Below are 27,989 nucleotides of genomic sequence, written 5' to 3' on the forward strand. Positions count from 1 at the left end.
TGAGTTTTAAAATCAGTCCTTTATTACAACCTATAGCAAGTGCTGTAGTACGTCAGCTGGTGATGCAGTCCAGAGCACTAGATACAGAGTTACACAGATATACTTCCAGTTTTGATTACAAGTCATTATCATATACCAGAGGTATACATTTGTAAAGAAGTTATCTATATTCACTCACTATTGATTATGTTTACATCATGTATAAGTACAACTATTACAAACCAATCACAACATGTGCACATCTACTTGATTATAAAACCAATTATTGAAAGGTTTCAATATGCTATCTAGTCTGATATATCCCCAGCTACAAATTAACATAATAACTGACTTGTAGATATCAATTATCCTCCCCACATCCAAGGTCCCTGGTACCTTAATGAATTTTCTCAGCTCGAGAGGTTTGATAGATAAACAAACCCTGTAGTAAAGCAGAGAACAGCATTGCCTCCCTATGTTATCACTGACTGGTTGTCTGAACAAGTCTGAACAAATTGAAAGGCCACCCACATTGTTTTACAGTCTATGCAGGTTGACACCTGCAATATTTCTGTCCAAGAACTGGCACCCTACATTTTGGCCCTTGGATATTTACTCACAGCTAGCAGTGTGTTTGATTTTTCTGCTAAACTGAAACTTTTAACCCTTTCAGTGAGTATGATTATTCGTATGGCTACTAGCCCCCTTGATGGACAAGTTTGAGAGGCATGCAGTAATGATCCAGAGAATGCGAGTTCAAATCCCACCATGAGAATTTCAAATAAAGTTTTGAAATGAAAAGCTGCTCCCTCTGCTGTTGTCCCAAGAGCAGTCAGCAATCAAATCTTCTTTCAGAAATAGGCAATTTATATGATTTTTTTTATTATTGGTATCAGTTGGCTGATTGGCACTTTTGACAATTGGCATTTTTGACAATTGACCATTTTGTCTTTTAAAAAGCATTTAGGCTAAGGGTAAGACAAGATATGGGCCAAACGCGGGCAATTGGGACTTGCTTAGTGGTTTAAAAAAAGGGGTGGCATGGATAAGTTGGGCCAAAGGGCCTGTTTCCATGCTGTAAAACTCTATGACTTTATGAACAGCTATTTGAATATGGCAGGGAGACTGCCAATTTTGGCACCCATCCACGATTGCCAGTAATCTCTACTTCGAGGTTGCAGCAGTTACCAACCCACAAAGCAAACATCTAACTCATTCACACCAATTGATGCAGATCCACCACTCATCAACAACCTTCCATTGCTCACAGTCAAATCAAATGCCAATCCTTTCAGCTGTAAGTATTTCCATTCACATTAATCTCAGCCACTTTGATACAGTTTCCTGAGCTCCATGAGGGATGTACAGGGATCTGCTAATTATTTAATAACTAATAATCGCATTATGTCAGATATTGACAGAGCCCATGATAAAAGTTGTGAATCAATCGAATGACCTGGTTCTCTTCTGGGTATGCTCCAATAGTTTGACATCTTAAGACTCAATATATCAACATCCTATAACATTATAATACAAGCAACAGAAACATGATTACATAATAAAAAGGACTAGTGCTTCAATATTGCCACAAAAAACATATGTAGGAAGATTGGGAAGCAGGGAGGTGGTGGTTTTGCTGTACCAGTCAGAGACAACATAATGGAAATAAAAAAGAGATAACTATTGTTAATGTAGAAACAAAATCAATATTGATTGGGATAAGTGATGAGAAAGGATCCTTAATGCAAATACAATTATTTCACAGGCCAGTTACTAATGTCAGGAAAGTGGAGGAAGAAATAAACATTCAAATCTATGAAATTAGTTTTGTTTTATTCCTTCAAAGGATCACTGGCTAGACCAGCATTTTTATTTTCAATTCCTGGTTGCCCTTGAGAAGATGGTGAGCCACTTTCCTGAACCATGATATTTTAAGCAAGTACAAAGCATAAAAGACACCCTCTGTATCTAAAAATGATACCTCAAGTAGCCAAAAAGAGGACAGGTGAAGATGTTGTCACCATTGTACAGTCAGGACAACATCCTCAGTGCATTAGAGAGAAAGCAGCCTTGAATTAGCAAGGTGACTGGGAAGGAAAGGGTTTACATTATCAAGGACCCTGGTATAAATCATTTCATCTTTGCTCCGTTAGCTAAAGCGCTGAGAATACTCAGGGTGGCAAAGACAGAATAAAAGATATCTTTATCTCCTTCCTGGCTTTTGCATGAGATTGACTTATTTTCTTTTATTAGCTGAAATCCCAATTCTTTCAGGATGCTTTGTGTCTTTTCAAATCCTTTAGATGATAACTGAAGGGCCAGAGTCTCCAGGGTCTCTTCAGCTTCCTGTGCATTCCCAGCTTCGGACATTGTCATGCATCTAAAAGATGAGAAAAATCTTTCCTCGATCTTTTCAAACTGGAAAATAAGTGAGAATGAAATATTTTAGAAAGATCTCTGTGTCTGTTGTGATGAAGGAAAACTATTCTGTCTTGAAACTGTTCCATGAGAGTAAAGTTTCCATATTTTATACTGATCAGAGGAAACAGCAGAACGGTTAATTAACTACAATCAACAGGTAACACAATATATGAAAGGTTCCACTCCTCAGCAATATAGAGGATTAAATCATAGGTTTCCCCATCTTACTCAGCTGTGGCCTGTTTCTGAAAGATTACAGATATCAGCAGCTTTCCAGAATGTCTCTCAAATGTCAATTCTCTGTTTAACTGTGGAAGGCATTACTCAACCTGCCTTGCAAAACATCTATGAACACAAACTCAAGGGTGGCATAGTGCTATCGTCACTGGGCTGGCAGTCTAGAGACGCAGAGTACTGCTTTGGGTACTTGGGTTCAAATCCCACCATGGCAGCAGGTGAAATTTGAATCTGAAAACATTGTCTGGTTCACTAACATCCCTTTAGAGAAGGAAATTTGCCATCCTTACCTGGTCTGGCCTACTCCTAAATGGCCTAGCGAGCCACTCAGTTCGAAGGCAAGCAAGACATAAATGGTGACCCAGCAATAAATATCCACGTCCATGAATGAATAGAGATCAACCTCCACTAGATGGTGACTGGGAGCAAAGTCACTGAACAATTGAATTTCATTCCACTCTCTCTGGACTTGGTGCACTGACACCAAGTCTGAAATTTATACCAACATTTTTTGCAAACATGTGGAAATTGCAGCCTTCGCAGGGATATTGAATTCAGTGTTGATTGCTGTAGTTATACAAATTGTGATAATAATACAGCCACAATACATACACAGTTCAATGCTCGCTTAACTACTGAGTGAAGTATTGACCAAAACTGTTTTCTTATTATACACAAGCTATCGATCCATATGCTGCTGCAGGAACTTATCCTGCATCACTAATATCATTTCCAATTCAGCAACAGTTCAAATTATGCAGTCTTGAAACAATTGTGTAAAACAAAGACCCTGAGGGCAGGATCTCACTAGAGTAGAAAAGAGAGAAATTTATTGACAAATAGTCAGTGAAGTGAAGCGTGAGTTTGAAATGTCTGTGGAGATTGCAGGGGGAAGAACACATTAGCAAGTGCAATAAGTAGGCTTACATTAGCACTGCAATGACGTTACTGTGAAAATCCCCTAGTCACCACACTCAAGCACCTGTTTGAGTACACTGAGGGAGAATTTAGCATGGCCAGTGCACCTAACCAGCACGTCTTTTGGACTGTGGGAGGAAACTGGAGCACTTGAAGGAAACCCACTCTGACACAGGGAGAACATACAGACTCCACACAGACAGTGACCCAAGCTGGGAATTGAACTCAGATCCCTGGCGTTGCATGGCAGCAGTGCTAACCACTGCGTCACCGTGCTGGAACAGAAAGTGATAGAGTAGGAGCTGCTGCAATGATCCATGGTTTCAAATCTGCTAGGAAGCCGTTTGTAAGATCAGCTGTTTTGAGTGTAAAAAGAAGAAAGGCGTTTAATAAGGTCCCCCATGCAAGACTTCTTGAGATGGTGAGAGGGCATGGGATCCAAGGGGTTTTGGCCTTGTGGATCCAGAACTGGCTTGCCTGCAGAAGGCAGAGAGTGGTTGTGGATGGGTCTTTTTCTGCATGGAGGTCGGTCACCAGTGGAGTGCCCCAGGGATCTGTTCTAGGACTCTTGCTGTTTGTCATTTTCATAAATGACCTGGATGAGAAAGTGGAGGGATGAGTTAGCAAGTTCGCAGATGATACGAAGGTTGGTGGTGTTGTGGATGGTCTGGAGGGATGTCAGAAGTTGCAGCGGGACATAGATAGGATGCAAGACTGTGCGGAGAAGTGGCAGATGGACTTCAATGCAGATAAATGTGTAGTGGTCCATTTTGGCAGGACCAATGGGATGAAGGAATACAATATCAAGGGTAGGAGTCTTAGCTGTGTTGAAGAGCAGAGGGATCTTGGGGTCCGGGTCCATAGGACTCTTAAATCGGCCTCGCAGGTGGAGGATGTGGTCAAGAAGGCGTATGGTGTACAGGCCTTCATTAATCGAGGGATTGAGTTTAGGAGTCGGGAGGTAATGCTGCAACTTTATAGGACCCTTGTCAGACCCCACTTGGAGTACTGTGTGCAGTTCTGGTTGCCTCACTATAGGAAGGACGTGGAAGCTATTGAAAGGGTGCAGAGGAGATTTACAAGGATGTTGCCTGGATTGGGAGGCATGCCTTATGAAGATAGGTTGAGGGAGCTGGGACTCTTCTCCCTGGAGAGACGAAGGTTGAGAGGCGACCTGATAGAGGTTTATAAGATGTTGAGAGGAATAGATAGGGTGGATTCTCGGAGGCTATTTCCCAGGGCTGAAATGGTCGCTATGAGAGGACACAGATTTAAGGTGCAGGGAAGCAAGTACAGAGGAGATGTTAGGGGTAAGTTTTTCACTCAGAGGGTGGTGAGTGAATGGAATCGGCTGCCGTCGGTGGTGGTGGAGGCGAACTCACTGGGGTCTTTTAAAAGACTTCTGGATGAGTATATGGGATCTAATGGGATTTGGGGTTATAGATAGGTCTATGGCTTAGTAGGTATACAAGTGATCAGCGCAACCAGTGGGCCGAAGGGCCTGTTTGTGCTGTAGTGTTCTATGTTCTATGTTCTGTGTTCTAAAAAATGAAAAGGTACAACAACTGTGGCTATAATAATGTTGATTAAATGGACAGACATTTAGACAGAGTCACTAAAACAAAAAAAATGGGAATATGTGTCATTTTGTTCCATTGTGTTCAGTGAAGTGTATCTATGTCTGGAGTGAAAAATGTGAATTATATTGCTAGGAGCACACAATCTGGTCAGAATAGTGACCTTAGATTCAGACTACTTTCAACAGTATCCAGAATAGCCACCAAGGCAATTTCTTTGATCCAGGTTCTGAGGGGTCCAGACAGAGGGTGATGCTGAATGAATGTTTTTCCTTGGTGGGGTTGTCTGTACTTTGGGGACATGCCTTAAAAATAAGTGGGCACCAATTTAAGATGGTGATTCTTCTCTCAGGGTTGTTCATCTTCCACAGTGAGCACTGGAGACTGGGCTATTGAATATATTCGAAGCTGGGTTATACAGATTTTTAATTGACAAAAGGAGACAAAGAGTTATGGAGGAGAAGTGGCTGGCGGGAATTGGAGTTAAGACCACAATCACGTCAGCCATGATTCTATTGATGACGGAAAAGGCTCAATGGGCTGAATGGCCTACTGCTGCTCCTATTTCTTCCGATCATATAAATAAATGCAAAAGTATGTAATGTTGGAAATCACTATCACCAACATTACTGAATGAATGATTAACCTCCCTGAGTTAAATTCTTGATTAATATAAGTCTATTAGAAAATCAGAATTTGTTTTCAGCACTTTAAACATCTCTACCATAATGTGAGTGACAGAAAAGTCCCCCCTTTGTATTTGAAGTATTTCTGAAATGGTAATAAGCTCCATCCTCTGTCATCTTGATTCCCAGATGTGTTTCTGGCTCTGGGCACGATCAGGAATCAGACTATGCCTTTCCTTTCACTCTCTCTCTCATTGGAATTAATAACCCAAATGTATTTCTTACCAGCTTTACTTGTATGGCTATATCATTAATCACAATGCTGCTGGCCAGTTTCTCGAGAATGTCGGGGTTCAGTTCTGAAAGGGAAGCAGAATAATGCAGACAATCTATGATGAAGGCTCCACTGAGTTGCAGCTTGAAATTGGAAACACAAACAATGACAATAACAGCAACAGCTGATATTTAAATAGCATTATTAACGCAGTAAAATGATCCAAAGCAATATACAGGATTGTTGGGTGAATGAGACATTGTGCAAATCAGGACATGCATAGCAGAGTTTTGGATGAGTTCCTAGTTTAAGTATATTAGGTTATTTTAGTTTTATTTGTTTTCACCCACCAGGCAGTGCCAGGGGGTGGGGCCCCACTGCCACTCTGCATCGTGACCGATGGAGGGCGCAATCGGTCTGGGCAACGGGCCAATTTTTCTGGGCGGCGTGGGGCTTGTGATCAGCCATGGACCCCTGTGATAGTTGGCGTTGGTGCTGGGTCAAAGTCTGCTGTAGCAGTGGAGGCCTGGCAGGTCTCTCTCTCTTCGAACTGTCAGGCCTCTGCTGTTGCAGTTGTGCATGTGCAACCCCAGAGATCTGCACATGTGCAATAGTACCCTCTGCTGCTACTGCAGGCTGGCTGGTGATTTAAGCCCCCAGCCACCTTCCCCTCCAGGCGAGGAATGTTTAGACCAGTTTTGTACGCACTATTGCATAAAATCTAGGATTGCCCAAAAAATGAATGAGAAACCCTGCCCTTTTCCCGCCTGTCCTTACTTAGAATTCTTTTGGTAAGATTGGCCATCCCATGTGTGTCTAAGTGTCAGTCTGGCACTGGTAGCTGCAGTTCATGTTCCAGAGAGCTGAAACCATTGCTTGGTCTGCCTGGTTGAAACACGAAATGTCCCGTTTGAGTAACAACTCTGCAAAGCTCTGAACATGCATGTGTGCACTGGGCTTTCTAAAATTAAGAACACAATTGCAGCAGAAAGGGAGAGGATTACGATTCTCTGGTTATTTAAAATAGGATCAGATAGACTGAAAAGATTTCAAGAAGGACCAAAAAAAACATTGTAAGCTGGATGTGACACTATCCTGGGCTACTACTGTTATTTATCCTTCTGCACTGAGTCTTGTTTGGAGTTCACTTCAGAGTCAAATCAAACCGTGCACTGTCAGTGCAAAGTAGAAATCCCTTCACGCCAAAGCTAAACTTGCAGTGTAAGTTGATACTGGGGCTGTAATTTTACCAGCACGTCTGCCCGAGGCTCGTAAGATCGCTCCTGAGGCCAATGGAGAATGTCGTTCTACGAGCATCGCCCGCTCCAGAGCTGGGGTGAACATGCCTGTAAAATCAGGGCCTGAGAGTCCATATCTCTAATAATGTGGTGATGGTAACTTTTATTTAGACAAAGGGAATTTTGAGGCTGTGCTACAAAAAGCACAAAACAGTTTGGTCAGTAACAATGGGTTCATAAACGGAAATGAACATTCCCACGTCTAAGCCTCCCATTCCCCCATTTCTCTCTGCTTCACATGGGTTAACAACATGGTTGATCTGTGAGGATGAATTCAAAATTCTCCTTCTAAGTTTTCTGCAAGAGATCATTATTCAGAGTCTCTATGTAAACTCTCGTCGTCTATGATGATGGGTTTGACAGCCAGAAATCTATTGTGTGGAACTTTATCGTCCTGTCCGCCACAGGAATTGTAGCAGGCGGGACACAGACCATGCAAAGGTCTATTGATCTCGGATGGGAATTTCCAGCCTTGGGACGAGCGCAGCCGAAACATTTTGCACACTGAATTATAGCACAGGTCGTATGATAGACCAGCAATACTAGCAGTCAACTAGCTGGATCTATAGTTGCTGCTGTCAGCTGTTTGAGTAAGGAAGAGAACAACTTGCATTTATAGAGCGCATATTGGAACAGGTAACCCAAAGCTTAATCAAAGAGACAGTTTTAAACAAAATCTTAAAGAAAGAGAGAGAGGTGAATGCGGAGAGGTGTAGGGAGGGGATGATAGAGTTGAGATCCTAGGTAGCTGAAGGCAGAAGGTGATTGGTTAATTATAACATGAGTAAGTTTTACTGAAATATATTTTCTATCATACCGCTAAGTGGCTGGATGAACATGGCTAAGGTATTTATGATTCCGTTCTGATCAGGAGTCAAGGTGAGGGGCTGTCCCGGTGGGTCAGCCTTCGGAATTCCCATCAGATCCAGCAGCTTCTCCACAGGCGCTCTGTCCTCATCATCCATCAGCTCCAACACTTGGAGGTCGGGTTGGAAACTTTCACTCATCTGGTCAAGCTGTGAACATGTGGGGTTGTAGGGATGGGTAGATGGGGAGGAGGAGTAAGAATTAGATTAATTTTGTGTCTATTGCGACAAGAGGTACTTTGTTGGGAATTCAAACACTTCAGATATTCAATGCTGATATTTTGCATTCCTGGATAAGAGATTACACGACCTGAGGCAGAATAAAGTTTCTCAAATTTGTCTGATTGATGCCCCATCACTTCCTAGGCAAATAATTGTCTTCTGTGCGGGAATATTTAGATGTCTAAAAACTGGTTTGACAGTAGCAACTCACAAAAATGCTACAGCATAAAAAGTTCAGAATCTGTCATTAACCTCACTCAAAGAGCCTGCTGAACATTGGGTGTGGTGGATGAGAAAGAAAAAGCATGTTGGGACAATAATCTGAAATTGGGCGGCACAGTGGTTAGCACTGCTGCCTCACAATGTCACAGGACCCCAGTTCGATTCCCGGCTTGGGCCACTGTCTGTGTGGAGCATGCACATTCTCCCCATGTCTGCGTGGGTTTCCTCCGAGTGCTCTGGTTTCCCCCCACAGCCCAGAGATGTGCAGTTTAGCTGCATTACAGTGTGAATGAAAGCTTACTTGTGACTAATAAATGAACTTTAAATTGCAGCTGAACTCAAGGAATTGGCAGCGGGGAGAGGAAGCGTTACTCTATTATGGCAGTCCCCAACGTTTTATGTACAATGGTACACCTCCACACTATAAAAAGATTTTGAGGCACGCTTCTTATTTTCTCTCTCTTTCCCTCTTACTGGAAACTTTGTTTTTAAATTTCTCTGTGTTCTTGCCTGTTTCTTTTTGAATCTCTCTCTGTCTCTCTCATCTCTCATGATGTGGGTATGCCGGCGTTGGACTGGCGTAAACACAGTAAAAAGCCTGACAACACCAGGTTTTAGTCCAACCGATTTATTTGATAATACTCACAAACTTTCGAGGGGACTGCCTCTTCGTCAGGTGAATGGAGAGTTCTGGCCTCAGACAGAGCATATGAAGCACAGACAGTTTAGAGATCACTGATTAGAATGCGAATCCTTACACCTAACCTGCTGTTCAAGACCTGAAGTGGCTGACAATGTGAGTGGAAGGAGCACTGATCACAGGTTACAGAGATGTGTATTGTCTCCAGACAGTACAGTAAATGAGGCTTTGCAAACCCAGGCAAGTCACGGGGGTTACAGATAGTGCGACATGAACCCAAGATCCCTGTTGAGACCGTCCTCATGTGTGCGGAACTTGGCTATCAGTCTCTGTTCAGTGACTCTGCGCTGAAGACGAACATCTCGCCAGGGCTATCCCCACACCCCCACTTCTTGCCTTCAGACAACCACACAACCTTAAACAGACCATTGTTCGCAGCAAACTACCCAGTCTTCAGGAGAACAGTGACCACAATTCCACACAACCCTGCCACAGCAACCTCTGCAAGACATGCCGGATCATCGACATGGATACCATCATCACACGTGAGAATACCATCCACCAGGTACATGGTAAATACTCTTGCAACTCGGCCAACATTGTCTACCTGATACGTTGCAAGAAAGGATGTCCCGAAGCATGGTACATTGGGGAGACCATGCAGACGCTACGACAACGGATGAATGAACATCGCTCGACAATCACCAGGCAAGACTGTTCCCTTCCTGTTGGCGAACACTTCAGTGGTCACGGGCATTCAGCCTCTGACCTTCGGGTAAGCATTCTCCAAGGCGGCCTTCACAACACATGACAGCGCAGAGTCGCTGAACAGAGACTGATAGCCAAGTTCCGCACACATGAGGACGGTCTCAACAGGGATCTTGGGTTCATGTCGCACTATCTGTAACCCCCGTGACTTGCCTGGGTTTGCAAAACCTCATTTACTGTACTGTCTGGAGACAATACACATCTCTGTAACCTGTGATCAGTGCTCCTTCCACTCACATTGTCAGCCACTTCAGGTCTTGAACAGCAGGTTAGGTGTAAGGATTCGCATTCTAATCAGTAATCTCTAAACTGTCTGTGCTTTATATGCTCTGTCTGAGGCCAGAACTCTCCATTCACCTGACGAAGAGGCAGTCCCCTCGAAAGCTTGTGAGTATTATCAAATAAATCGGTTGGACTAAAACCTGGTGTTGTCAGACTTTTTACTCTCTCATCTCTCCCCAGGGGTTTTACACCCTTTGTGAGCTATTGCTTTTTGTGTGGGCGCTTGGGGCCTTTGTCTTCAGCTCCAAATCCCATTGGTCAGGTGCAAGGGCCCGACCAATGTAAAAAATCTAACCTGTGCGTATGTGCCTCTTTCCCAAACAATGCATACACGAGAATCCCAAGATTTATTGGGTTTTGGAGATGCTGACCACAGAGCTGACGACAAAGATTAGTTTTACTTTAATTACATGAATTTTGAATCTTTTTTTTGCTGCACACTTGGGACATCTTCCCAGCATAGCATTGTGCCATTCTGCAACATATCGAAGTTACATCACAGTGCGTGCAACTTATTCAGCACAGGCATTGACAGATATTGAAAGATTCCCCAGTCCCAGCACTTCTGAACTCAAAAACAGAAATAGAACCATAACTTAATGCCATCTACTTGTTTGAAAGCAGCTAAACTAAATGGGCCAAATAGCAAATGGAATATTGTCACGAATATGGAATATTTCCCTGAAGAAACAAGACGGGTTTTTAAACATGATCCTAAGTTTTTCAAACCCCACTGATCGTGTGAGAAGATATCAAGTTTGGGGATTGTTTGGTCAGACTTTGTCATTATAAAGCATGAAGAGCTAATGGTGTAGATTGGATGGCACAGTAGTTAGCTCGGCTGCCTCACAGCACTCCCAGCCACCTGACGAAGGGACAGGCTGTCCCGAAAGCTTGCAGCTTTTGCTACAAATAAACCTGTTTGCACTTTAAACTGGTGTTCTGGGTTTTCTTTCTGCCTCACAGCACCAGGGACCCAGGTTCAATCCTGACCTCAGGTCTCTGTCTGTGTGGAGTCTGCACATGTTCCCTGTGTCTGTGTGGGTTTCCTTCAGGTGCCCTGGTTTCCTCCCACACTCCAAATATGTGCGGGTCAGGTGGATTGGCCATGATAAATTAACCCTAGTGTCAGGGGATTAGCAGGGTGAATATGTGAGGTTGTGGGATTATGGCCTGGGTGGGATCGTGGTCAGTGTAGAATTGATAGGCCAAATGGCTTCATTCTGCTCTGTAGGGATTCTGTGATTGTGATTTACTGTGATAGCCTGAACTGAATAATAGTTAGCAGTCCGATAACATCTGGTCACATTTTTTGCCCCAGTAAATTCCCCAAAACTGAGATCCATCCCCAAACAATGGAAGTGATAACTACAACAGTGATCGTTGGCCAGCATTAACTCTAATTTTATCATTGAGAAAATTAAGATTCAAACCATTGTTTCCAGAACAGGAAGATGATCACTGCAATGAAGATTCTCAAGGAAAATGTTGAGTAATACCAGCCTCGTGTCTTTAGACAGTTTAATTATGTCAGTGAGTGGGAGCTCAAGTTTCTGAAGAGCTGTTGATATGGAAAGGGATTAATTACTGAGATTTCAGGAGACAAAATGTTTAAGACAATTACGAATGATAATTCAATCCTGCTCCAGTTACCCAAAGAGATATAAATGTTACATGAAGTACAAAACGGTAATGCAAGTACTGCACTGAGGTTTTTATAGCCAATGACCCAATTAGAAGAACGAAGACTAGATGTAATAACCATTACAGATGTAACTGTGACTAGATGTAACTGACCAGATCTAACTGCTCCATCAATTAAAATGTAATAGGGCGGGTCTTCAATCCATTCAATTTACCTGATGTTGATCATCCCAAAGGACGTTGCACCTTATTAAGGGTGGCTACATACACACCATGAAACCCACTGCAAAGGTTCACATTCAGTGGGAACACTGAGATTCCAGAGTGGCACTCTGAGAATTGTTAGGAAGTGTGATCCTTGGATATGCCGACAAACAAGAATTTCCATGGGGGTATTCTTGATTTCCCGTCGATGCTTTGGGGAAAATGTTGACGTAGGCAGTATGGTGACATGGTTGTTAGCACTGGTGCCTCACAGCACCAGGGACCTGGGTTCAACTCTAGCCTTGGATCACTGCCTGTTAGAGTTTGCACGTTCTCCCTGTGTCTGTGGGGGTTTCCTCCAGGTGCTCTGTCTTCCTTCCACATTCCAAAGTTAAAGAGTCATAGAGGTTTACAGCATGGAAACAGGCCCTTTGGCCCAACTTGTCCATGCTGCCCTTTTTTAAAACCCCTAAGCTAGTCCCAATTGCCCACATTTGGGCCATATCCCACACCATCCACCTTACCCATGTAACTGTCTAAACGCTTTTTAAAAGACACAATTGTACTCGCCTCTACTACTACCTCTGGCAGTTCATTCCAGACACTCACCATCCTCTGTGTGAAAAAATTGCTCTGGGCCCTTTTGTATCTTTCCCCTGTCACCTTAAACCTATGCCCTCTGGTTTTAGACTCCCCTACCTTTGAGAAAAGATATTGACGAGCTGATCTATGCCCCTCATTATTTTACAGACCTCTATAAGAGCACCCGTCTGCCTCCTATGCTCAGAGGTAAAATGTCCCAGTCTATCCAGCCTCTCCTTATAACTCAAACCATCAAGTCCTGGTATCATACTAGTAAATCTCTTCTGCACTCTTTCTAGTTTAATAATAGGGTTATTATTTTCTATAATAGGGTGAACAGAATTGCATACAGTATTCCAATGTCTTGTACATCTTCAACAAGACATCCCAACTCCTGTATTCAATATTCTGACCAATGAAACCAAGCATGCCGAATGCTTTCTTCATCATTCTGTCCACCTGTGACTCCACTTTCAGGAAGCTGTGAACATGTACCCCTAGATCTCTTTGTTGGTAACTCTCCCCAGTGCCCTACCATTAACTGACTAAGTCCTGCCCTGGTTCAATCTACCAAAATGCATCACCTTGCATTTATTTAAATTAAACTCCATCTGCCATTCATCAGCCCACTGGCCCAATTGATCAAGATCAAAGAACAAAGAACAACACAGCACAGGAAACAAGCCCTTCGGCCCAACAAGCCCACGCCGCCCATTTTAACACACAGTGAGTGCCTTATTCCAATCCTTCCTCTACCTACGACTTTTGCAATCCAGGATAACTGTCTTCACTGTCATCTGCAAACTTCCTAACCATGCCTCCTATATTCTCCTCCAAATTATCAATATAAATGAAAATAACAGTGGACCCAGCACCGATCCTTGAGGCACACCACTGGTCACAGGTCCCAGTTTGAAAAACAACCCTCTACAACTACCCTCTGTCTTCTGTCATCAAGTCAATTTTGTATCCATTTAGATACCTCACCATGGATCCCAAGAGAATTAACCTTATGCAACAACCTACCAGCAGTACCTTGTCAAAGATCTTGTTAAAGTCCATGTAGACAACATCAACTGCACTGCCCTCATCTACCTTCTTGGCTACTCCTTCAAAAAAATCAATCAAATTTGTGAAACATGATTTTCCACTCACAAAACCATGCTGACTGTCCCTAATCAGTCCTTGCATCTCTAAATGCCAGTAGATCCTGTTTCTCAAAATGTCTTCCAACAACTTACTCACCACAGATGTGAGGCTCACCGGCCTATATTTCCCAGGCTTTTCTCTGCAGCCCTTTTTAAACAAAGGCACAACATTTCCACCCTCCAAATTTCAGCCTCCTCCCCTGTAACTATTGATGATTCAAATATCTCTCTAGGAGACCCGTAATTTCCTCTCTAGTCTCCCACAATGTCCTGGGATACACTTCATCAGGTCCTGGGGGTTTATCTACCTTAATGTGCTTTAACCTTCTTTGTAATATGCACACTCCTCAAGACCTCATTATTTATTTCCCCAAGTCCCCTAACATCCAGGCTTTTCTCAAAAGTAGATATGATGAGAAATATTCATTTAAGATCTCAGCCATCTCTTGTGGATTCGCACATAGATGACATGGTTGATCCTTAAGAGACTCTACTCTCTCCCCAGCTATTCTTTTGGCCTTTATGCATTTGTAGAAGCTCTTTGGATTCTCCTTTGCCTTATCCACCAAAACAATCTTGTGTCCCCTTTTTGTCCTCCGGATTTCTCTCTTAACTCTACTCCTACACCCCCTATACTCTTCAAGGCATCCACTTGATCCCAGCTGCCTATGCATGTTATGTGCCTCCTTCTTCTTCTTAAACAGGGCCTCAATATCCTGGGTCATCCAGGGTTCCCTACTTCTACCATCCTTGCCCTTCACTCTAAGATGAATGTTCTCACCCTGAACCTTGTTTAACACACTTTTGAAAGCCTCCCACTTACCAGATGTCCCTTTGCCTTCCAACAGACTTCCCCAATTTACTTTTGAAAGTTCCTGTCTGATACCTTCAAAATTGGCCTTGCCCCAAGTTGTGAATGTTATGTTCATTGGCCATGCTAAATTGCCCCTTAGTGTCCAAAGATATGTGGGTTAATGGGATTCGCAGATTAATACAAGGGGGTACGGGAATAGGGGATGGGTGGGATTGTTGTTGGTGCAGGCTCGATGGATTTTTCGGATTTTATGAAGTCCCATTGAAACAGAATATTCAACTGTGGAAATTCCACTCCTATGGCATCGGACATATATATAATGGAGATAATTCTTCATGTCAAAAGACTTGTATCATGGAACAAATTATGCTGATTAAGGATAGCATCAGGGTGGTAGCAAGGGATGATATTGGAGCCAAAGAGCAGAACGTGGAATCGTTGTGGGTAGGGATTAGGAACAGCAAAGGGAGGAAGACGCTAGTGGGTGTCGTCTATAGGCCCCCAAATAATGATCTGGAGGTGGGGCGGGCTGTTAACGCGCAAATAAGTGCGGCGTGCAGGAATGGGACGGCCGTAATTATGGGGGATTTCAATCTACATATTGATTGGTCAACCCATGTTGGACACGGTGGGCTCGAGGAGGAGTTCTTGGAATGCTGCCGGGATAGTTTCCTGGAACAGTGTGTGTCGGAGCCGACGAGGGAGCGAGCTATCTTGGATCTGGTGCTATGTAATAAGGCGGGTAGAATTAGGGACCTTGCGGTAAAGGATCCTCTTGGGGAGAGTGATCATTGTATGGTGGAGTTTCTGGTGCAGATGGAGGAGGAGAAAGTGGGTTCCCGGACACGCATCCTTTGTTTGAACAGAGGGGAGTACGGTAGGATGAGAGAAGAATTGGCGAATGTGCACTGGGGGAGTGTGTTGGAAGGTAGGTCTGCTGAGGAGCAGTGGAGGATCTTTAAGGAGATCTTTCTTGGTGCTCAGCAGAAATTTATTCCGATGGTCAAAAAGGACCGTAGGAGGAGAGGTAATAAGCCGTGGATAACGAAGGAGATGAAGGAAAGTGTTAAATTAAAAGCGGAGGCGTTTAGAGTAGCTAAGAGTAGTGGGCGAGAAGAGGATTGGGAGAGGTTTAAATGTCAACAAAGATTGACAAAGAATTTGATAAAGAAGGGTAGGAGAAACTATGAAGCTGGGCTAGCGCTTAATATAAAAAAGGATAGCAAGAGTTTTTATAAATATATAAAAAGGAAGAGGCTGGCTAGGGTGAACGTTGGACCCTTAGAGGATGAGAAGGGGGACTTAGTGGTAGGGGATGGGGAAATGGCTGAGGTCTTGAATAACTTTTTTGTTTCGGTCTTCATGGAGGAGGATGTGAATAATTTGCCGGGTGTTAGAGATGGAAAGGTCGTAGGTCTGGAGGGTCTCAATGACATTATTGTTACTAGAGAGGCGGTGCTCAACAGACTGGAGGGACTGATTGTGGACAAGTCCCCAGGACCGGATGGAATGCATCCGAGGGTTCTGAAAGAAATGGCGGAGGTGGTAGTGGATGCCTTGGTGGTTATTTTCCAAATGTCGCTGGATTCCGGGGAAGTGCCGGAAGATTGGAAAACGGCTAATGTTACGCCGTTGTTTAAGAAGGGTGCCAGGCAAAAGGCAGGGAATTATAGGCCGGTTAGTTTAACGTCTGTTGTAAGTAAAATGTTAGAATCCGTCATCAAGGAGGAAATAGCAAGGCATCTTGAGGGGAATTGCTTGATAGAGCAGACGCAGCACGGTTTCGTTAAGGGGAAGTCGTGTCTGACAAATTTACTGGAGTTCTATGAGGATGTGTCTAGGGCAGTGGATAGAGGAGAGCCGGTGGATGTGGTCTTTCTTGATTTTCAGAAGGCGTTTGACAAGGTACCTCACAAGAGGTTATTGCAGAAGGTCAGGGGACATGGAGTTGGGAGTAGGGTGTTAGCATGGATAGAGGATTGGTTGTCAAATAGGAGGCAGAGAGTGGGGGTCAATGGGTGCTATTTGGATTGGCGGTTGGTGACTAGTGGAGTGCCCCAGGGGTTGGTGCTGGGGCCTCAGCTATTTACCATTTATATAGATGATCTGGAGGAGGGAACCGAGTGTATGGTGTCGAAATTTGCTGATGACACCAAGATTGGTGGAACGGCAAAAAATTGCGCGGAGGGTGTGGAGAGTCTACAGAAGGATCTAGATAGGCTGGGCGAATGGGCCAGGAACTGGCAAATGGAATTTAATGTTGGCAAGTGCGAGGTGGTCCACTTTGGTAGGAATAATGGTAGGAAGGATTATTACTTACGTGGCAAAAAACTGCAGCAGGCGACGGTGCAGAGGGACCTCGGGGTCCTTGTGCATGAGTCGCAAAAACCCAGCTTGCACGTGCAGCAGGTGGTCAGGAAGGCGAATGGGATGCTGGCCTTCATAGCGAGGGGGATTGAATATAAAAGTAGGGAGGTTTTGCTGCGGCTATATAGGGCATTGGTGAGGCTGCAGCTGGAGTACTGTGTGCAGTTTTGGGTGCCGTACTTACGCAAGGATATTTTGGCCTTGGAGGGAGTGCAGAGGAGGTTTACTAGGCTGATGCCGGAATTGAGGGGGTTGAGCTATGAGGAGAGGCTGAATAAACTAGGCTTGTACTCGTTAGAGTTTAGAAGAATGAGGGGAGATCTCATTGAGACGTATAAGATGATGAATGGGATGGATAGGATAGAGGTGGAGAGACTCTTCCCGCTCAGAAAGGACAGTAGGACTAGGGGGCACAGCCTCAAGATAAAGGGGGGGCGGTTTAGAACGGAGTTGAGGAAGAATTTCTTCACTCAAAGGGTGGTGAATCTCTGGAATTCTCTGCCCGTTGAAGTGGTGGAGGCTACCTCGCTAAATATTTTTAAGACGCGGATTGATGGGTTTTTGATAAGAGAGGGGATTAAGGGTTATGGGGAGAGGGCGGGAATGTGGAACTGATCCACTTCAGATCAGCCATGATCTTATTGAATGGCGGGGCAGGCTCGAAGGGCTAGATGGCCTACTCCTGCTCCTATTTCTTATGTTCTTATGATAATGCTACAATTTGGAGTTAATATTGCCATTTTGAGAAAATATAAAAGTGGGGCTGGGTTCTCTCCAGGCTTCAAGTTTGATAAATAATCAGTACATACCACAGTACATTCACTGACCATTGTTTCTGCCCTAATTTAAATACTTCCTCAAGAGTCATGACATTTGCTTGGATTTGTGACAAGTTTTGAGTAAAGAAAGCAATTGCATCAAGAAAGGTCAAACAATCTTACCTAACGCTTTGCACTGAACTATCATGTCCCAAACAACATCTGAGGGAACAGAGAAGAAAGAAGTTTCAGATTTCAACTTATGTGGGCAACTGATCAACATTAGCAGGTTTGAAAGAACACTACCAGCACTATCTACTTACTCTCCCCTCATTTACCCATTTCTTTTGTTCCCTTGTTAAGTGTTCCTGGCACAGTGGCACAGTGGTTAGCACTGCTGCCTTACAGAACCAGGGACCCGGGTTCAATTCCTGACTTAAGTCACTCACTGTCTGTGTGGAGTCTGCATGTTCTCCCTGTGTCTGTGTGGGTTTCTTCTGGGTGCTCTGGTTTCCTCCCACAGTTTGAAAGGCACACTGGTTAGGTGCTTTGGCCATGCTAAATTCTCCCTCAGCGTACCCGAACAGCTGCCAAAGTGTGGTGACTAGGGGATTTTTCACAGTAATTTCATCGTGGTGTTAATGTAAGCCTATGTGAGACACTAATAAACAAACTTAAACCTTAAACTTCTTTACCATCTTACATTGGACAGACAGAGTTTAAAATGAAAATGACATTTATCTTTAAATACACTGAGATAATAATGTGTGGACACTTAATACTTTTTTTCTTGAAAAGTGATTCTCAAAGTTTATGAGTGTCACAAATGAGGCTTACATTAACACTGCAATGAAGTTACTGTGAAAATCCTCTGGTCGCCAGAGTCTGGTGCCTGTTCAGGTCAATGCGCCTAACCAGCATGCCTTTCAGAATGTGGGAGAAAACCAGAGCCCCTGGAGAAAACGCACGCAGACATGGTGAGAATGTACAAACTCCACACAGTGACACAAGTGGGAATCAAACCCGGGCCCCTGGTGCTGTGAAGCAACAGCGCTAACCACTGTGCTACTGTGCCACCCCAGATCACAAGACGTGGGCAATATTATTGGTAAGGCTGCCATTTATTATCGTCCAAAATGTCCTTAAGATGTTGGTGGTAAGCCTCCTTCTTGAACTACTACAATCCATGTGATGAAGGTGCTTTCACAATATAGTTAGATAAGGATTTTGGCGACAATGAATCAGGTAGATGTCCAAATAGGATGGTGCGTGACTCCGGGGTGATGATATTTCCGTGCAGTTGCTGCCCTTGGTGGAGGAATCAGCTTTTACGTACGTTGCTGTTGAAACTTTGGTGAGTTGCAGAAGTTCATCCTGCAGATCGTATAGTCTGCAGCTGTGGTCCATCATTGCTGGAAGGAGTGGGTGCTTAAGGTGGACAGTTTTGTTCTGTGTAGTGTCCTCAATAGATGCACCCTCCTTTGCAAATGGAAGTTACTCCATATCACCCCTGATGCGTGTCTTGTCAATAGAAAGGTGGCTTTAGATGTAGGTGATGGGGGTAGTGGTCAGGAGGTGCTCTGTTTTACCCTTTAATCATTCCTTTTGTCCCCTTCCTTGGTGCTCCTTGCCATCTTACTTTCAATAGTCCAAAAGGAAAATCTAAATGACAATTATCAACATAATGCCATAGAATATCCAGCCTTTGACCTGCTCTATTTGTCTGAAATTCATCTCAGGACTGTCTCACTGGAAGTGTTGACACAACTACTTTAATTGAGTTGCTACAACAAATGAAAGTGCGGGAGGGAGGAAGGAATTTCAGAACAAAAGCAAGTTAAGCCACTGGAATCAGGAATATCTATGCAATGCTAAATTTGATATATTTCTAGAATATTGAAAATACAGCGATAGGGCAATGGATAATTAACCATTACCGTGGTAATCCACCATTTCCTATCTGGCAGCATCTCATATCAGTTTTCAAGTTTCTTTTTCTCCTTTTACGTACCCAATGTGTCATCTGTAGAAATCTTGAGTTTTGAGACCTTGAACGCAATAGTAGTTCCAGCAGGAAAGGATAATTTCTCAGTAACTTTTGCTGTAACTCCTAGTCCAGCCTAACACAACAAAGAAAATGAGAGTAATCCAGAGATTACAACCTTTCAGGTCTTGCTTTTCAATCTGCTATCTAGCTTCCTAAATTCTCTTTGAAGAACCTCACCCCTTTTTCCACCTATGTCATTGGTGCCAATGTGCACTACAACTTCTGACTGTCTGGCTGGAATTTTACTGTCCCACTGCCATGGGAATCAGAGCAGGTGAGGGGCAGACAATGGGCAGGTCCATTGACCTCGGGCAGGATTTTACGGTTTCAGGATGAATGAGGACTGTAAAATCCTGCCCTTTATGTCTGGCTGACATGTGATCTTAGATCTTAACTGCCCTCTGAAATGGCCTAGCAAATCGCTCAGCCCAAGTGATTGGGCAGTTTGATATGGGAAACATATACAGGCTTTGTCAACCACATGCTTTGAAAAAATATAGGATGTGATTTCCCTGCCTGGCTACAATGGTTGAGCAGCATAGTGAGGCAAGAAATGTTAGTGGGAGACCAATAACAGGTTCCAGGGCACTTTTATTGACGTAATCAGCCTCGTGCCAGGGAATGGCGTGAGGCTGATTTTAATATTCATGGGGCTATTTAAATGTTTAGTGAACCTGGAATATATTGTCCAGGCTCACTTGGATTTCTGACCTCACTGATGGAGGTCCATACCAACAGGGATCACAGGTGGGCCCAAAAAATGGGGACCTGATGTGATGACCCTGTTGGTGCACTGAGGCCCCCAGGAAATGGGGGTGGGGGATGGGTGGGGAAGTATTGGCCTGGCACTGCCAGCTGGCACCCTGGCACTACCACTGGGCAATGCCAAGAGGGCAGGACCTGAGGTAGGCAGCGGGAATGTCATGCCCAATAGCCCCCAAGCACTCTGCTATCAGTGTCTCTGATGGAATTAAGCTCCTCCACCTCCCCCCACAGCCGTGAATAATCTGACGGCCTTCGTATTTCACAGAGTTCCGCGAATTATCACAGCTCAGTTTGTCCAAAATGCAGGAGGTGTTCCTGCCTCCAGTGCACTTAGAATTATATTGGGAAAATCCTGCCCATAATGTTTAGGGAGAATAAATTCAGAAGCGCAACTGTAAGCCATCTAGATATAAATTAATATTGTAAACATATTGATTACAGCTCAGTGATAGGATTCAGATATACTTACCGCAAATTTTGGGATTACTGCTTTCAGTCCAGAACTTGTCTCCAAAATGCTACTTAGATTGCATCGTCGATCTGTCTCCACCACCTCTGACATGATGTACATACTATCGTCATGCATCTGTTTCACAAAGCTGTGTCCTCTGTCGATCTTCCTGAAAAGAATTAAAAAACAAATTAGAGCTATCAGTTTCTGGAAGGACAGATTAAGAAAACCCACAGATCATGTCGTTGGTATTCATTGTATCGTTCTTTGTGTAATCTTAAGGCAAATGTATTTTAAACCTAATGCAAACACAATTTGTTAGAACAAGAAATTTGCACAAACATGAAATTGTCATAACAATATTGAGTAAATTGCCTCAAATTGAATTTCAGAGAAGTAAATATTCTCTGACTAAATGTACAAATTAATTCACATTTGAATAGCGCTCTGACACAATAATGGTCAAAATAACAGAATAATAGTTTACAGAATAAAATAAATCAGTAAACACAGAAACTAGCATGGAGCATCAATCTAACTTTGATTATGAAGTGGATCATTTTGTGATACTGTGATGAAAGTAGTGCAATTGATATAGGTTTTTTTTATAGTTAAACGGAATGTTTAAAAATTCAGCTTTATTCTCAAGCGGTCTGTATGCCTAGGAGGAATGCAGGTTAGATTTGAGGAGAGCGGGACAATTGATAATTTTAGGCATGTAGTGTTTACTTAGGGTAGAACCAATGAATTTTTGTTAATAGATGGCAATTTCCCCTGGGGTTTTTGATTAGGCTGATTGAAACTGTTAAGAGTTATCCATCAGGTGCTGCTCTGGTGATGGGAGGAGTCAAGGACAACAGTAAGTTTTATTTGCAGGTCTGTTCTTCAGAATTTGCAGGTCTGTTCTTCAGAATTTGCAGGTCTGTTCTTCAGAATTCATTCTATCTCAACAAAATCTCTCATTGAAAGCTTTAAGACTGTTAACACAATTTGAAGCAAGCATGGTTGGGTTTACTAACTATTTATTTAAAAATGGATTTGATCTATGCATGAATTTGGCTTATTTGGAACTAAAACAATTATAAGCTTAGACGTAAATTTGCTCCCTTTCATTTTTAAATATTATTCAACTGTTATTGATTTGGGGACTCTATTTGTTAGAGTTATAGTTATGCTGTGTTATTAAATAAAGTTTGTTCCACTATAAAATATTCCTGATCTATCAGCAAAATTACTCCTGGACCAAAATGTTCTATCCTCATATTTATGCCAAAATAGAAAAATCGTTGGGGTTTAGACTGGCATCCTAATATAACTCGCAGTTCTAACAATAAGATCCTAACAATATTGGTTATGATAGGGTGGCACTGCTGCCTCACAATGCCAGGGATCTGGGTTCAATTCTGGCCTCAGGTCACTGTCTGTATGAAATTTGCACCTTCTCCCCGTGTCTGTGTTGGTTTCCTTCAGGTGCTCTGGTCTCCTCCCACAGTCCAAAGATTTGCTAGTTAGGTTGATTGACCTCTAAATTGCTGGGGGGACTAGCAGGATAAATACATGGGATTACAGAGATAGGGCCTGGGTGGCAATGTCAGTGCAGACAAGATGGGTTGAAAGGCCTCCTTCTGCACTGTAGGGATTCTGTATTTCTATTCCAATGATTTGAAGCTTGATGATAAATTTGAAGCAGAATCCAGTATTTGAGTCCTACTGGAGTCGCCATTAGATATCACTCTCTGATACCCAATAGGGTTTAGAGCTACCACACACTGGAAAGTTCTATGTTACAGTGTAAAACAATCTTTCTCGACAGATACCAGTAACTTTCCTTTGGGTTGAGACATAAATACCTGTTTCGGATAGCTTTAAGCAGCATCTTTTCAGAAATTGCTCGACTTTTCATTTTGATAGCAGATATCATATCTGATGTGCCTCCTTTCACATGTGCTCCAGCATCAACAAAACAGTCACTTACACCAACTTCTCCAGAAATGGAGATTTTAGAATCTGCCATGTAGGTACTAACAACTGTGCTTTCCGGTTCTAGAGAAAGAAAATAATCCACCATAAGTATTCATTCTCTCTCCCTCCGATGTATATACGTATAGGATTTAGATAGTGAGATGAGTATTTGGGACTTTCTTCATTCAATGTTTATTCCCACATGGAGGTGGCAGTTTGAGTGAATTATTGAGGATCTGAAGCCACTGTCCCCTGGTTTGGAATCAGGAGGGCAGAGATTGAGGGAGAACATTGGAAGGAGACAGATTCTAGAAAGGAATGTTGACTTTTGGCTGCCGTGTAAAACTCAGATTGGATTATTGATAACCTGACTTTTGTCTCTCCGCTTATTCAATAGGTGTGAACCTGGGATGGGGCAGGCTAATGCATGTCAGAGGCAACATTGTACATTTCACAAAGTGCCTTTGATTGCACAGAAACCCTACAGTACTGAGGGAGTCCATTTGGCCCATCGAGTCTGCACCGACAACAACCCCACTCAGCCCTATCCCCATAACCTGACATACTTACCCTGCTAATCCATCTAATCTACGCATCCCAGGACAATAAGGGGCAATTTAGCTTGGCCAATACGCCTAACCTGCACATCTTTGGACTGTGGGAGGAAGCCCCCGCAGCACCTGGAGGAAACCCACACAGATATGGGGAGAACATACAGACTCCACACAGACAGTCACCCAAGCCAGGAATCGAACCCAGGTCCCTGGAGCTGTGAGGCAGCAGAGCTAACCACTGTGCCGCCCGTGATAGATTCTCTAATAAGACCTATAGCAAATCAAAATTTACATAAGATAAATACTTACAGTCAAGACATTATCTTGGAGGGTGAGCTGAGGAGTGGAAAGAGAGGCCAAGAGGCAGAAAATCTTTTCCTATTTTGATCCATTCATATTACAATATAGAAGCAAATCGGACAAAATACCCTCAATCTTATCATTGTCAGCCATGGGCAGGGCAAGCCAGTAAGATCATGAGAGAGCCGAGGAATCTGATTCCTCACCACTTGGGATCTTACTGGCACTGGATATCGGCATGATTGGCCTTGTGCCCTTTTTGGGTGTGGAGGAGGGGGGAGGATGGTGGGTATTGACCACGGAGCCCCACAATAGCGGGGCTGGGGCAATCGGTCTCGGTTTGGAGCGGGGGGATAGGCTGCAGAGCTGCATGATAGCAGGGGTGCGGGATCAAAGGGTGGTGAATCTCTGGAATTCTCTGCCCATTGAAGTGGTGGAGGCTGCCTCGCTAAATATTTTTAAGACGCGGGTTGATGGGTTTTTGATAAGAGAGGGGATTAAGGGTTATGGGGAGAGGGCGGGAAAGTGGAACTGAGCAGCGGCAGATCAGCCATGATCTTATTGAATAGCGGGGCAGGCTCGAAGGGCTAGATGGCCTAATCCTGCTCCTATTTCTTATGTTCTTATGTTCTTTTTTATGAAATCGACTGTGGAGGCCAGCAGTAGTCGGGGAGGCATTGAATACATAGTTACGCCTTCTGCTGCTATCTACTGGTTTTCGGTGCAGTTAGGCCCCATCCCCTCCCCCTGCTGGCAAGAAACAGGTTTGGCTTCATTTTTTGACAGTAAGTTAAGATTTAATTTCTAACTTACCCAAAAAAAGGCACAGATTTCTTCCGTTTTCACACTCAGTTGGCACTTGGAAATTTTTTGGTGAGATCACCCCCTGAGAGTTTAACCTGTTGTCGTTTTATCCACACCAAATCACCAAATTAAAGCAGAGAAGGAGGCCATTCAGCCAATCAAACCCGTGTTGTCTCTCTGCAAGCATAATCCAGTTGTTTCCCCCACATCCCACCCAAGGCCCTGCCATTACTTTTCCAATGAGGTGTTTACTCAATTCCCTTTTGAAAGCCTCGATCGAGCCTGCTGCCACCACACTGTCAAACAATGCCTTCCAAATCCTAACCACTCATGGTGTAAAAATCATTTTCCTCATGTCACCTTTGGTTCTATTGCCAATCATTTTTAAATTAAGTTCCCCACACTTCTACCAAGGGGAGATGTTTCTATCTACTTAGTTCAGACCCCTCATGGTATTGAACAACTCTATCAAATCTATTCTCAATCTTCTCCACTCTTACAGAGAATAGCCTCAGTTTCTGTCCACCATATTAAAATCCCTCATCCCTGACACCATTCTATTAAGTCTGTTCTGCATCCTCTCTCAAGCCTACACATCCTTCTGAAAGTGCAATGTTCAGAATTAGAGCAATCCTCTAGTTGAGTTTGGACCCGAGTTTTGTATGGGTTATGTATGCAGTTGCATTTGTGTCAACAAGGAAGAACCACATGAATTTATACTGATGGTTCGACAGAATTATATAAATTCTATTATATAATAAAAAGTAAAGGGTTGTTAATGCAGCCCAATCCATCACCAAAATCTAGCCTCTCATCCATTGACACTGTCTATACTTCCTTAATTATGCTGGCTGCCTCAGAAAAGCAGCCAGCATAATTAAGGATCACATGCACATACTTTCTTCCACCTTCTTCCTTGGGGGAAGAAGACACAAAAATCTGAGGACACATACCAACTGACTCAAGAACAGCTTCTTCCCTGCTGCCATCAGACTTTTGAATGGACCTAGCTTATATTAAGTTGATCTTTCTTTACATCCTAGCTGTGATTGTGACATTACATTCTGCACACTCTCCTTCCTTCTCCCCTGTGTATTCTGTGAATGGTATACTTTGTCTGTATAGTAGACAAGAATAATACTTTTCACAGAATCCCAATACATGTGACAATAATAAATCATGATGTGGTGATCCCAGTGTTGGACTGGAGTGGGCGCAGTGAGAAATCTCACAACACCAGGTTAAAGTCTAAAAGGTTTATTTGGTAGCACGAGCTTTTGGAGCGCTGCTCCTTCATCAGGTGAATTCTGATCAGACAAATAATGAATCAAATCAATTGAGTTTTATTTATTTATTAGTCACGGTAGGCTTCCACTAGCACTACAATGAAGTTACTGTGAAAATCCCCTAGTCGCCACATTCCGGCAGGTATTCAGGTACACTAAGGGTGAATTTAGCACCTAACTAGCATGTCTTTTGGACTGTGGGAGGAAACTGGAGCACCCGGAAGAAACCCACACAGACACGGAGAGAATGTTCAGACTCCGCATAGGCAGTGACCCAAGAATCAAACCTGGGCCCCTGGCACTGTGAGGCAGCACAGTTAATCACTGTGCTACCATGCCGTCCAAAAGAAGAAAGTAAAATATTCTTCTGTCCATATTTCTGACTTATCTTTCCCCTCCCCTGGACCTGTTGTCCAAGATTGATACCCCCCGAAGGATAAGCTATTCTATTGCGGTGTTAACTCAAACGAGTAACAATGCAGCATTGGATCACTGTGACCAGGGATTAAACCCCAATGAACCACAACACAAAACTATCCAGCAACGATCTAGAATCCACTGACTGAGACAATAACTCTTCAATAAACAACAAGCCTTACCAATATCTAAATCCTGGCCATTCTCCAATATGTCAGCCACTGTGATGCATGATGACAAGTATGTATCTTTCGTGAAAAAGAAAAATTTATTTTTTTTCTTGACGATGTGCAGCAGTTTGAAGTCTTTGGACAGATAGGGACTTGATGCAGGGATCAATATGTTGCCACAAGGGTCAAGCTCTTTCACAATTTTCTTAGTTGCTGTGTAGAACATGGTCGCTAAGATCTACAAACACAAAACATAACTTAATTTAACATGATACAATGAAGTTGAAATGATGGTCTAAGTTCGGGTCACGTGCAGTTTTCTTATTCTGGACCAACATTCCGACAATCTGATTTTATACAGGATAGTGTTTTTTATACAGAGAGACCAGTGGAGAAAATGACCCCAGATGAGGGTCTACCAAGCAAAGGGACCAAAAGCAGCACCCTTGCCTCCCATTTCAGGTTTAGCTAATTTGCAGTGGGGAGTTTGTGCTGTGTCTATGTACAGAGCAGTAATTATATGAATGAATTCTGGGTTGTTTGGTGCTGGGACTTAGTGAAGCGCTGAGTGAGAAAGCAAAAGCAGTCAGAACAGGGGTCGAGGAATAGAGGAATCCAGCTCAAGGCTTTCTCGGTCTCGTTGGAATTTCAGAAGTGTCGGCGCAATCTGGAGCGCATTCCCGTGTGTGTGGCCGGTGGGACAATATGACAGCAACCCGGAGCCCATCCGCCCCAGAGAATTGACCAAACCCTCCTCTTACACAGAGCTGGCTGTGGGTTGGGACAGGGGAGACTGAGAAAAGCTGCAGCCCAGGAGCAGTGAGATTTGGGTTGCAGCTGGAAGAAAGGGCGCAGTGGCAAATTAAGGTTGGGTGGGTGATGGAGTGGGGTGGGCGAGTCTGGAAGAAACACTCCCTCTCCCCCTGTGCTGCAATCAGTGCTGTAAACACTGATATAAAATCAGAATACTGCAAATCTGAAATAACACCAGCAACTGCTGAATAAATTTCCAATACTGGATAATACTGTAAGAATTCTTACCTGCTGCTGCTCCAGCCCTCCTGGACTACTTCTATCTGCAGAATAGCACACAGGAACTTTTAAAGTTTTCATTCATAAACCCACCTCCAAGTTGCTTCACTGCTCCGCCCCCCCAACAGAAACAGACGCCCCTCTTTCAAATAAACAATTCGCTTCTGTCTTTTCCCACATTACAACAGTGACTAATTTCAGAAGTAATTAAAGTGCTTTGGGATATCCTGATGTCCTGCGAAGTGCTATTTAAATACAAGCAAACCTCTTCACCTCAAAGAGGATGGGTGATGGGGGTTTGCAGACTCAACTTTTGTTTTTAAAATTGTGTTTTTCTATCAATTTCCTATTGCA

General features: G+C 43.4%; 1 protein-coding gene across 1 annotated transcript; it reads right to left on the minus strand.

Moving 5' to 3' along the window:
• Positions 1-27,715, minus strand: LOC145359120 (uncharacterized). The gene is made up of 11 exons (XM_080213517.1): positions 27,645-27,715; positions 26,616-26,841; positions 22,961-23,153; positions 21,129-21,279; positions 19,859-19,967; positions 18,043-18,069; positions 17,081-17,115; positions 11,764-11,874; positions 8,148-8,346; positions 6,044-6,117; positions 1-2,397 (listed from the first exon to the last, which is right to left on the minus strand). Exons 2-11 carry the CDS (start codon positions 26,827-26,829, stop codon positions 2,110-2,112), a joined length of 1,401 nt encoding a protein of 466 aa, XP_080069643.1. The 5' UTR covers positions 26,830-26,841; positions 27,645-27,715; the 3' UTR covers positions 1-2,109.
• Positions 27,716-27,989: the final 274 nt, after the last annotated feature.

The sequence above is a fragment of the Carcharhinus amblyrhynchos genome, chromosome 27 (assembly GCF_965287045.1).
Source record: "Carcharhinus amblyrhynchos chromosome 27, sCarAmb.v2.hapA, whole genome shotgun sequence".
Lineage (NCBI taxonomy): Eukaryota > Metazoa > Chordata > Chondrichthyes > Carcharhiniformes > Carcharhinidae > Carcharhinus > Carcharhinus amblyrhynchos.